Source organism: Harpia harpyja, chromosome 1 (assembly GCF_026419915.1).
Source record: "Harpia harpyja isolate bHarHar1 chromosome 1, bHarHar1 primary haplotype, whole genome shotgun sequence".
NCBI lineage: Eukaryota > Metazoa > Chordata > Aves > Accipitriformes > Accipitridae > Harpia > Harpia harpyja.
The window spans coordinates 31,526,954-31,539,109 of NC_068940.1; the positions used below are offsets into that span (position 1 = coordinate 31,526,954).

A 12,156-nucleotide genomic window follows, 5' to 3' on the forward strand; every position below is an offset into this window, starting at 1 on the left:
AGGCACTGGAGCAGGGCAGGGCAGCAACGGGCTTGGGGAGAAAAACAAGTTCAGTGCCAGCAGGGACAGGCTGTGCAGCCAAGTAAGGAGGAAAGGGTGGGGAAAAGCATTTGCAGCATCACCACAGCCCAGCCGGATCTTGCTCACATGCAAACCAGACACGTACCGGGGAGTCACGCTGACACGAGCGTGCCATCAAGCGTCACCAGACCCTGCTGCTGCGGTCAGAGGCTGCACCGCGTCCTGGTTGAGAGCACCGCTCTGCCCTCCCACCCCGGATGAAGAACAACCCACAGCGTTTTAAAAGGCTGCTTGAGTTTATTACTTGCCATCGTACGAGTACAAGGTAAATAAAACACGTTACCGCATCTGCGCGGAAAGGGCGTAGTTACGTTGAGAAAGAGTAAAAAGGCTGGTGTGGGAATCGTGGGGGGTTTTGCTGCATTTTCTTCTTACAAAGCAACGCCTTTGCTTTGGAGCAGCCTGCCTACTCTACAGGGGGAAGGGGCTGTGCCCGCCGGCCTGGGGAGCAGCTGCTGACCCGCTCACGCCGAGGGTCCGGAGCTGGGCTCGCTGGCGTGACGCCTCCGTCCCGCTCCCGGGGCTGGAACCAGGCCACATGCCTTCGGTCCCGTTGTCACCCGCAGCGCTCCCGAGCTGCAAGACAGAGCAGAGAGAGGGTCAGGCCAACGCCGAGGCGTTGCGCTGTCGCTCTGCGTTGATTTTTGCAGCAAAGGAGCGGGTGCCCCGGGCACAAAGACGTCACCCATCAGGTCGGGATGCACCTTGGGGGACGCAGCAGGGATGTCCCCAACCGCCCTGGGTGCTGCACTGGCGCTCGCCTGCGTCATCTCGTCCGAGGAAAGCACTCACCTCTCCGGGGACTCTGACACAGTTGTCATGGCCGGGTGAGTCGTCTTCCCGAAGAAGAAGCTGGCCCACCAGTGGCCAGGGTCAGACTTGGGCAGACCTGGGGGACAGCGTGTGCCAGGGAAAGTCTGGGTCAGTGCAACCCAGGCAATCCCGCTACCACTCCGGTCTCATCCCATAGGAGAGGCTGGGTCACCTCCAGTAAGATCTGGAGCGGAGGGGCCAGGAGCAGAGTCCTCCTGCAGCCCCGAGCCAGGCAGCACTTACCCGGGGGGTGGGGGATGACCTCCCCAGAGTACTCCGAGCTGCCGCAGGAGCTGTTGCTGGATGTGGAGCTCAGGCGCCCTGTGGAGAAATCACGGCCATCAGAGCCACCACCGACCTTCGGTCACGCCATGAAAAGCAAAGCACGGGCTCGGTGTGGCCGTCGCTGGAGTGACACTGCTCAGTCTCATCACTGTCTCACTCCAGTACTTGCCCAGCTTTAGTGCCAAGTCAATAAAAAACACTAGGAAGGGAATACTGGCGAGATTACAAACTGGTCAACAGCAGGTAGCAGAAAAGCACCTGAACACCTCTGAAGGAAAACACTTGCAACCCCAAGGACATTATTTAACGGCTTTGCATCTGTATGCAACACTTGGGAGGCCTGTGCAGACAACTTGAGGCCAAGAGGATGCAGATTCCTGCATATAATCCATGCAGTTTTAGTCCAACTGCTAGAAGCCTGTTACTAGTTTCAGCTCAAGGGGAACACTTTAATTCCCTCTGGTTTAGGCAATCCATTAAACCAGAAAGACCCTCCCCTGGAGAGGTACCAGTAGCTACCATTGCCCAGGCTGGTTTTGCAGCTCATTTCCACAGCAACAATGCAAGATGCATTTGAGGCCATCACCTCCCCTCATCTACAACCTTAATAAGAAGCGAAGGAGTTTGCAAGACCTATCTCCAGCTGGTACAACTGGGCAGGGGTGGCCCAAAGGAGGGTCTGAGCAGCAGGAGGGATGGCGGCTGGCTGCTCCCCTTCCCCAGCAAGGAGCCTGCCAGCTCTCACGGGGCTTCAGCTGAAAGCTCACACCTGAGCTCAGCTTCATCTCTGCTGGAGCCACATCCCCTCCAGCCTGGCAGAGCATCCCACCCGCTCACCCACCACCCTGAGCCCACCCCAGCCCCGAGTGCACGCCCTTACTTCTGTAGTAGTTGTGCGTTGCCATGAGCGAGCCGCTCGATGGGATGGATGCCATGGTTCTCGATCTTGGTTCTTGTGCAGATCTAAAACCTGCGAGCAAAGGGGCAGCTGTCATTGCAGAGGGGACGAAGTGTGGCCCCCGCAGCCTCCACCCGCCCCGGGCCTGACCCGTGCCCATACACGGGAAAGCTGCAAGAGTTTCAATGGTACCAGTGTGATTTCTCAAGAGATTTGACACGCAGAGCCTCACAGTGGCACTGTGCTGGGTACAGAGGTTAGCACTCGTGGTGCTACACGTGGTTTAAATCCGCAGCTGCAGAGCCAAGAGCGCTACGTGCAAAGCCAAAATAATTCCCTCAAAAATGACTGTCTGCACAGAGCACAGGCCTGGCAAGTCTGCGCAGCACCTTCCCCGAACCCCACACGGGTGCTTGGCTTCCTTGCAAAAATCCAATTCCCCTCATTGTATCAACAGTTGGGAGTTATGAAATCTCAGGCAGAGATTGCGTAAGTAGCAAAGGAGTGTTTAGCTTGGGGCACATACCGAGGATTTTCATGCAAGGGGTTCCAGCCCCAGCCTGTCCCCAGCAGTGCCTCCGCCACCCCCGAGCCGGGGGCAAACCTGCGGGCCACCATCATGCACAACACATCCCTCCTCCTGCAACGCCTGCTTCCAGCACGGGCAAGAAATTTTGCTCTCCCTGGCCCACAATTATTTTGGGGAATTATATGTCTCCTCCTGGTACAACGCACACCCCTGCTAAGATGCTGACTCTTCCCACGTCCCGTGGCCTGATCCCTTCTTCTTCAAGCAAACTCCAAAAAGGCTCAAACAGCTGAAGGTGCCTGTTGCCAGCACAAGCCACGGTCCCCTGGGCCTGCAAGAGGACACCGAGCCCCATCGCCATCCAGAGGCACAGCAAAAGCACCGACCTGGGCTGCGAGCCGGGTGCGGGGGAGGCAGCCAGCACCCCAGCGTCCTCACCCCCGCCCCCGGACATCCAGCTCCTCCCCAGCTCCTGATGAGGCTTTTTCCTGGTCTAATGCTGCACCCACTTGTTGGGTATCCTGCTACAGAACGTCTTCCACGCACCCACGTCCCCGTTAATACAGTAATCCTTAGTGGGGAAACTGAGGCACGGAGCCGTCTCCCACAAGTTTCACCCCAAAGTGACTCGGCATAGCCTTGCAGTGCACCCTTCTCAAAGCAAAAAAACCCCCACGCCATCCCACCCCAAATTGCTACGGGCCGCCCCGTTTCCCCCCGCCACGGCTGACACTACCTGGATTGGGCAGCGGCGGGGTCCGGCGGGCGGGCGGGCACTAGGGCCGCTCGGCGGCGGCGGCGGCGGCGGCGGCGGCGGCGGCGCCGCCCGAGGAACGCAGCGTTCGCTCCGCACCGCACGGCCTGAGCCGCGGCGCTGCTGGCTCCTCCCCCGCCCCGCCCTTATATCCCCTCTGGACACGCCTCTTCGGGGCGAACCGCCAATCGAGATGAGGAGGGCGCGGCCGGGAACGCGCCCCCCCCCCCTTTTTTGGTCCCCGAGGGGGCGGGGTCTGCGAGGGAGGGGCGGGGTCTGCGAGGGAGGGGCGGGGCAGGGTGTGCGCAGCGCCGAGCACCGGCGGAGCGGCCGGACCGCGCTGCGGGGTCCCGCGTTCCCCGGGGGGCGAGGGGCGAGGGGGTCCTTCTCCGGAATCGCTTGAACTGCCACACAAACCCTCCACGTAACGTTCAAATAATACCTGGAATTTGGGGCGAGAAGAGTTAAAAAGATTCAAGTGACACCACCTTTCAAGTGAGAGTAAAAATGGATACATTAATAAAGATGGATTTGAAGGGATTCTGAGCTGGCTGGGCTGTATAAATTTCAGGGGGAGAATACTTCATTTTAGAGGAAAAAGCCTGCAGCGAGGCCCAAGTGCAACCCGCACCGAAATACAACTCCTCCATCTTTGGGTATAGGATGCTGTGAGATAAAACACCGGTACTGCGGGGGTCGAGTCCTGGAGAGCCAAGGCAATGCCGTATCTATGTAAGAGGAAAACAGAAACTTTCCAGAAAATTGCTTTCTGTGTGGAATGGAAATGCGGTTGAGAACACAAAGTGAATCCGCACGTGTCACGGAGAGACACAAGAGCCTCGCGGTGTCTCCACAAAGGCAGTTGGCTATTTGCTATAGCTGAAGTGTTATTCATTTATTCACTCTCCCAAACTCAGCAATACTTCAGAGCAGCGTGCTGTGGCCCGCTGAGGGTTCGCAATAAAATCTTGCAGCTGTGGGAAAGAGCATTTTTAGGGGGTGATGCTTTAGCCATTTTAGGGTTTGGAGAAAGGAGGGAGCCCATATCCCAGCCTGGGGTGGTTCTGGCACAAACTCACCCTGCAGTGAGGTTCATTCCTCCCCAGCCTGTGATTTTTCTTATTAAGCTGGGGTGATTCATTAAGCACCGGGGGCGAGCAGCCAGCTCCAGGGGAGGCAGGGCTGGCTTGTTCCGGGAGGACACTGATCTCCCCACGCAGCTCACGGGGCTGCAAAAGGGCTGAGATGCCCTTGGGGCTGCGTTTCTCAGCGGAGCAACCCCCCCACCACCACCCCAGCATGGGGACACCCTGGGTGACCCGTGTCCCTAGATCCCCCCACCTCGCCCACGCAACAAGGCAATACTCCTGCCATCACATCATCCCAGGAAATCATCCGGGACAGCTTCAGGGAAAGCCTTGGCACCACAGAGCTATAAATAAATTGTTTATTTTCAAAGTCTACTCCTGAGGTTTAAGGACCACACAAGAGCATGTGTGATCCAGCTCGGGACCACATTCCTCCAGCCGTGCCTCAGTTTCCCCATTGATGATACTGACTCGGTGCTTTCCAGGGCAGGAGTTGGCTAAAAGCTGTGATGGACTTTGAATATACAAATACCACCAGGCAGTTTAAACAGCCACGGGGTTGTTTTCGTGCCCAGCATTAGGCTTCGCTTTTGTGCCTCGTGGTCAGGTTTGATCAGTGGTTTGATTTCGGGGTCCCTGGGACCCACAGGCCAGCCCTGCCGGGAACATTCGCTCCCAGCCCCACCAGCTGCAAAGCACAGAGGGCTCTAGGGCACAGGCTTGGGAGATTTTTCTGGCCCCGAAGGGAAAGATAGGAAGGCTAAAAATTGGGTGCTTCGGACCTGAAAAGTCCCTTTTGTTTTAGTGAAACTGGTGTCATTTCTCAGGTTCCTCCTCAAATCCTTCCTGAGATGTATTCCTGCATCCTCTGTCCCTCTAATAATGTACAGAGCAATAAGAATATATTGACATAGAGATTATATCCTATAATGGAGTATATTTTCCCCAGCAGGTACAGGATGCCTTTGTACCTCACTGAGCCTGAGTGGGCTAATTGCTTTAATTAATGATAGAGCAGAGATGAACAAACACTTCCTAGTCCCTTTGTGCAGTGACACCACTTACACCCACATTTGGGGCTGCTTTTTAAAGGATCAGCTCACTAAGCAGATAGCACCGGGGCCACGATGCTGCACCCGTAGCAATGGGGGATGAATCGGAGCTTTGCTGGTTCAAGGGAGATTGATCTCCCCGCGTGGATGAATGACGGTCTCCAGCAAAACCTGTCTTGCTCTGCTCTTCATCCCAAAGCCAAATCCACTTCGCCTTAATGATGCAGTGGGAGCAGTGCGGGTGGGACAGCGCAGCCAGGGGGATTGATGGAGCATCCACTCTGGTTTCCCAGGACAAAGCCTGTCCTGGGTGTGTTGAGGAGAGGAAGATACATTTCATTTGTATTGATAAAGAATCAGTAGTTTTAAAAGCAAGCAGATGACAAGATTTGGACAGATTTTTCTCTTCGATTTTCCTCTAATTAGAGCCTCTGAGTTGACTGCAACTCTCCTTACACTTTGCTTTTGAGCAAGGTTTCTGTGTTTTCCTTCCCCCCCCCCCCCCCCCCCCCCAGTCTGGCTCCCTGGGCTCCATGTTACAGCTGGCAACTGGCTTTTGTTACCTGCTGGTTGTGTGTGCCATTGGGAAATAGCCTTTCGTGTCGTGTTTTGTACTGGGCAGAAACATCTGGAAGCCAGTAAAGGCTGCGGAGCTGAAGGAGCTGCTGCCTCTGGACTCCGCCAGCACTCACGGGACATCACAGATGGGTGTTCGCTAGTGCTGGGGATGATGGGGCACCCCAATGCCCTGCCGATGAGGTTTAATGCTGCTGCCGGATTCCCTCTGGGGTTGTGACATCCCAGTGGCTTCAGGAATTTGGTCAATGGTGAGAAAATCACCCAGCAGCCTCTTGCCCACCACCTTGCGCCCGAGCACGCAGCTATTTTCCTCCTGGGTAAGAAGGCAACGCTCACTCCCGGCACAGCAGTCATGCAGACTTGAGCTCTCTGTAGTGCTACAGGGCCTGATCCTGCACCACTGAGGGTTTTGCTTAATTCTCCCTCTGTTGAGAAGGGAGCAGGCACGACTTGTGCTCAGGCTTTGCCTTCCTACTCCTCCTGGGCTGCCTTCGCCCAGCTGTATTGCTCAGTGCCAGGTTTGGGATTCGGACAGCATCTGCCCAGCGCAGGCAGCTGCTGCCACCTATGGATAAAAAATAGCCAAAATATTCACCCCAGACACTGCATTAGGGCCATCCTCTCCTCTCTGCCCAGGGTTTTTGCAGCCTCACAGAAGTCAGAGCAAGAGTGGCTGCGAAACCAAATCCATGGTCTTGTTGTGGCTGGGCATCTTCCCCCGCCTGCACATGTTTAAATTGGAAAAGGGGATGTCCTGGAAATGCAAGGGGAGAATGGCCTTAAGCACAACACTCGAGCAGTGTATTTTACCTGTCAGCTGGAAATCACGCTCTGCCTTTTTGAGATATATGCAACGAAGTGACCCAAATGCCACCTTGGCAGAAGAATAAACCCAAGTCAGAGCAGGGCATGCACCACCGTCCCTGTGGTGATGGGAGCAGCAATGCTGTCCTCACCTGCAGTTTGTGCCAAGGGGTGCAGGCATCCAGGGCTGATTTCCCCAAAGGCTTGGGGAATTGGCATCAGGGCCCCCCTAAAATTCTGGGTCTGATCTGCAAATATGCACACTGTGGAGAGAAGTAGGTAGAAAGTCACCAACTGCCTGATTTGCCTATGCAAAAGGGATGTCTCCGATTTGGAAAAAGCAGTGAAGACAGAGGACCGCTGCTTGCTGTAATCCAGAGGCTTTAGGTGAACTTTGTCCCACAAATTCCTGACTTTTGGCCCATCTGTTCCTCTGCAAAAACTGGAAAATCATCTTGCAGAAACCAGCAGTGGTGCTGAGCAGGATCCCTCTCTCTACAGAAAACTGTCAGACCGGCACCTCCTTCGTGGGATTGGGGGGAAATTTTGCTACCATCATATGCAATCAAATTCCTCACTAATATAAATCTGTGGGCTTTGATGGGGGTTGGTTCAGCAACAAATTTTCTCATTAAGTTCCCTGATCCTTATTTCTCCCTCTGGATGCATCCAGAGCTTATGCTGTTAGCCAGGTATCTCCATTAACAGCCCTTCCACTAAAGTGATCGGAAGATATGGGCAGCCAAGGCTCTTTTCGCTCAGTGGCTGTGGTTTAATATGAAAAGCCATCACCAGGATTAATGCAGGCTTTTCCTAACTCAGAGATGTGCATGGCTGCCAAAACAAACACATCAATCTGTTGTAGCTTGATACAGCATCAGACTCCCTTGCCGTAAAATCAGTGTGGTCCAGAAGCAACCAAGCATCCTGCAAACAGCATTAAACCACAGGGCAGAGGTGTCTTATCTCACTTGGGCATGACCTAGATCAGGGTCTGTCCCCTCCTCAGCACACAGGGAGATTTACAGGATCAGCTTCTCGCAGCCGCCGCAGATGCTACATCCAGGCATCAGAAATGTTAGGGTGTCCCTGAAGAGATGCATTTAAAATGGTGTTTTTCTCGTCCCCTGGTGTTAAAAAAGATTTCAGAGTGTGGAAATGTTCATCCTGGCTGCTTCCCAGATGGACAGCGGCTCACATTGAGCAGTTTTACCTTCCACAGCCTCTTCTCTGCCAGTGGCATCTTGGAGAGCTGGAAGAAATAGAGTAGCAATATTAAAGTGACAGTGAGGAGGGTGAAGAGCAGTGCAGGAGTTAAAATCTTCAGAGGAAATCTGAGTTTCAGCGAGGAGCTGCTGCATTTGACCTGGGAATGTGCACCCAAGGGTGTCTTATAATCCCTGGGGTTCTGCTGAGCTCGGAGAGGTGACAGCCCTAGGGTGGAGGGAGTTTCTCATCTCGACCCCATAACTCAGCTGTTTGGTGGAAAAGAGGTTTCTGGCAGAGCATCCACCCATGCCCAGGATGGATGAGGACAGTTTTAAAGGTCCTTAAGCATTGTCCCTTCAGCATTGCTACCACCCGATGGCTGTGGCTACACCGAAACCCCGGGGGCCAGGTCCCAGCGGTGTAAGCATGATGGTGGGTCCTTGAGTGCAGCCTGCCCTGCACAAGGTAGACTGCTGTCCCATCAGGGATGACACCAGACACCGTCCCCAGCTGGCTGGGTGGCTGGAGGGCTTGGGCATCTTGTTATCACTTCTGAAGTTTATTTTTAAACCTCTGGCTCCAATTTAAAGGTATCAGCAGCATGTGCTGAGTGCAGGACCTCAAAATACTCTCCTCCTCCTCCTTCCCCTGCCTTTCTGTCCCATCATTTCTGTCTTCATCTCCCCTCTCCAGGTCTACAGCATGAGCACGAGCTGAAAAACCTGCTCGCGTTAAAGGTTCCATGAAATCTTCTCCTGTTTTGGTGCCTTGGGCCAGGAGTGCTGCCAGGCAAACACACAGAAAGAGGCATGACACATCAACACGGGGGCCTGGAAAAGTTGACCTCAAAGCCAGCCCCATGTAAACATGCTCTAGAAACCTCTGGGAGATGCAGCAGGGAATCCTATCCCGTCTTAGCCCCAGTTAAGCTGGGGACACCTGTTTTATATGCACCGGCACTGGCACTCGGGATTGCCATGGGATGCGTGTTGTATAGATGAGGAGAGGATGGCCAATGTCTCGGTGTTTTGAGCTTGTCCACTTCCAGCAGACGGTAAATGCTGAAACATCTGGGTGCAAAGCCTCTGCAAAGCCTCCAAAACTGGTGTGGAAGGAGCTGGAAGCCTGACAATGGGAAGAAGCATTCACCCCTTCCATAAAGCTGCCCTTTAGAGGACAACCACTGCCCTACACGCCTCTGATCTGCTTTTCTGATGGCTGTTGCCTGAGGCCGGTATAAGGCCCGGCATTTCTTCCTTTCAGGGAAAATATCTCTATTTCTTTGCAGGGGAAGAAGGAAGAAAATAGCAATTTATAGCCATTCCTTGTGTCCAGCCCCAACTTTTCCCTGGTGAGAGCAGGGCTTCTGGAGAGACATCAGGGCAGGCATCCCTCGTGGCTGCTGTCTGCTCTGCCCAAACCCCCACCTTCAAAGAAGACCTGATGCATATTATAGCAACAAAACCACAAGTGCTCAGTTAGCTGAACGCGTTACTCACGGGAAGAAACACCCCCAGCGTGAAGGCAAATTCAGGCAGGCAGCCTGGTGTGTTCGCATCCCAGATACATACAAATTACCGGCACTGCGGATTATTCACTCTCCCAGTCACACCGTGCAGGGCCTCTTTGGGGAAAAAAAAAAAAAAAAAATCTCAATTATTATGTCTGGGCAAATGGAAATTTTAGCACAGCTTAAAGCATCAGATCCTAACCTGGGGGCTGTGGGGCTGGATGGCATCGAGGTGATGATGAAAGGGGTAAGAGGTACCTAATAATGCATGTATGCAGCCTGCCCTTCCTTTTGGGGGGGGGTGTCTGTTTTCTTGAGCGACCTCAAATCATTTGGTGATGGTTTTGGGGGTGAGGGAATCAAGTCTAAATTGGATGAAAGGGAGTTGTTTCAGCTGGGACCAGAATCTGAAGCCAGATGGATGGAGACGAGGCGCTAAACTTCAGCCGCCCTCGGATTTTGCCTGCTCAGGTCTCTTCTATTTTACATAGCTGAACATTTAAGGACAGATTGCCACTATTTTCCAAGAGGGAAAACGGTTCCACTTGGGCGTGACAATCGAGCTTGATGGTCCACAGGGACCACACGTGTTCGGTGAAATCCTTTTCTCTGGGCACCGGCCGGACCTGGGCATATAGCTGTGGTTTTAAGCTTCTCAGAGGCTGGGCATAAAGTGGCTTAACCGAGCCGGGATTAGACAGGTCTGACAGCCCTCTCTCCTACTCGTGTCCCGTACTATTTATAGTCTGATGGGCCATCAGGCTCTGTTTCATTGCAGAAGTAAAGTACAGTGCACTGCCCGTTTCTCTTTTCCCTGCCTGGGAAAAGGGGTGAAAATTCAAATTCTTTTTACTGAAGAAGGAATGGAGAGAGGAGAGCTCCATCACACACTCACCTGGCCCAAGTGGCAGAGGGACCTGGGATTTACTCCATCTCCACAAAGACTAAAGTCTTCATTAGCAAACGCAGCTTCTGCCTGGCTAAGGGCAGTTCCCAGGCTGCCTGCAGCCCTTGTATAAAAAGGGGAGGTTATTTCTTGGCAAAGCACTAAAATATGGATAGGAAGAATAAGGTATTTATATACCCATCCCTCCCACGCGTTATCGCACTTGGTGTCCATCCCCAGCACATCCAGACCTGGGGTAAGTCTGCTGCTCCAATCCCAAACCAAGGCTGGGTCAATGCCTTTAAATGCTCTCTTAGAGCCTTCCTCTTGGAAATTTCTTTTTATTTTTTCTGGCACTCAGTGTTTATGTTGCACAAGGAATGCTGCATAAAAGTAAAAGATATCTTTCCTATCATATTTCTAAGAAAATACCAGTGGACTATAACATTTATAAAAAAAAAAAGTCTCCCTTTAAGCATTAATGAGAGGTTACTAACATTTTAATCTAGATGATGTGTAAGTTTTTAACCCTTAGCCTATGAAGGTAAGAGTACCTTCATAAGAGTACCTAAGGGTACCTGATTTAGCTGTTAAATTCACTGGAAGGATGGTCTAGGCCATAAAATTGGCCTGGACTATTACATAGCTTAATTCAAAATTAGCTTTCTTTTGACCTATATTTGGCTTTGGGACACAGAAAAATTTGCATTAGCCTTGTAATTGCACAGCTGACACAGGTATAAATATTCTGACCACTACATGTTCATTTTTTTTATGCAAAGAAATTTTCGTGGTATTATCGAAGGAGATTACATACGGTTTCCTTGTTCCCCTGGGACTTGAACCCCATCTCCCATTAAACAGGATGACGTTAATAAACCACAGATTCTTGAGCAGCCAACATACGTGTTGCAGGTGCAGGAATCTGTTTTGCTCTATTTGTCCCTTGCTTTGCTGTTTGCTCCTGGGCTAACGCATTTCCACCGAGGCAGAAATGTGGGTCAGCGCCTGCGGGGCTCTGCCCAGGGACGCGTTTGCCCCGTGTGCCGTGCAGGGACCCCTCTCCTCCCAGCACACGTGGGAAAACAGCCCTTCTGCACCACTGGCCCCACTGGGGGCAGAGCGAGGGCTGTGGTACTTGGTGACCCTGGGCCCCCCTCCAATTCCAGCCCTGTCCCTTCACCCCCAGGCTGCCATAGGGGGTCCAAGCCCCACTTGGCCTCCATCTTCACCACTCCTCCTGGACCAGCACTGCCATCATTTCCCCTGTCTTCCAAAAAGCCCTTCTTCCCATCTCCCCTTATCCCTCCATCTTCCTCCCGTCCCTCTGCCTCCAATCTCTCCATCTCCGCCATCCCTCCACCTCCCTCTCATGCCTTCATCTTCCACCTCTCGCATCTCTCCATCTTTTATCCTTCCACCTTCCTCCCACCCCTCTATCTCCCATCCTTGTCTCCCTCCAACCTCTACCTTCCACCCTCCTACCTGCCCACCCCTCCACCTCCCACCCCTCCATCTCTCCCCCTCCTCTCCATTTCTCCCAGCCCTCCATTTCTCCCCATCCCTCCATTCTTCCCCCATCCCTTTTACCACCCATCCTTCCACCTCCTTCCCATCCCTCCATCTCCCACCCCCTCCATTTCTCCCATCCCTCCACCTTCCCTCCCT

At 53.3% G+C, this 12,156-nt stretch overlaps 1 protein-coding gene and 1 long non-coding RNA gene across 2 annotated transcripts; both read right to left on the bottom strand.

The window, feature by feature from the left end:
* Positions 1-298: 298 nt before the first annotated feature.
* On the bottom strand, positions 299-3,450 carry PPDPF (pancreatic progenitor cell differentiation and proliferation factor). The gene is made up of 5 exons (XM_052785363.1): positions 3,343-3,450; positions 2,060-2,149; positions 1,138-1,215; positions 874-970; positions 299-657 (listed from the first exon to the last, which is right to left on the bottom strand). Exons 2-5 carry the CDS (start codon positions 2,112-2,114, stop codon positions 546-548), a joined length of 342 nt encoding a protein of 113 aa, XP_052641323.1. The 5' UTR covers positions 2,115-2,149; positions 3,343-3,450; the 3' UTR covers positions 299-545.
* A 3,070-nt stretch (positions 3,451-6,520) lies between these two features.
* LOC128140913 (uncharacterized) lies at positions 6,521-10,253 on the bottom strand. The gene is made up of 3 exons (XR_008234860.1): positions 9,032-10,253; positions 8,097-8,135; positions 6,521-8,010 (listed from the first exon to the last, which is right to left on the bottom strand). It is a non-coding gene; the product is annotated as an uncharacterized LOC128140913 (long non-coding RNA).
* Between the last annotated feature and the right edge of the window lie 1,903 nt (positions 10,254-12,156).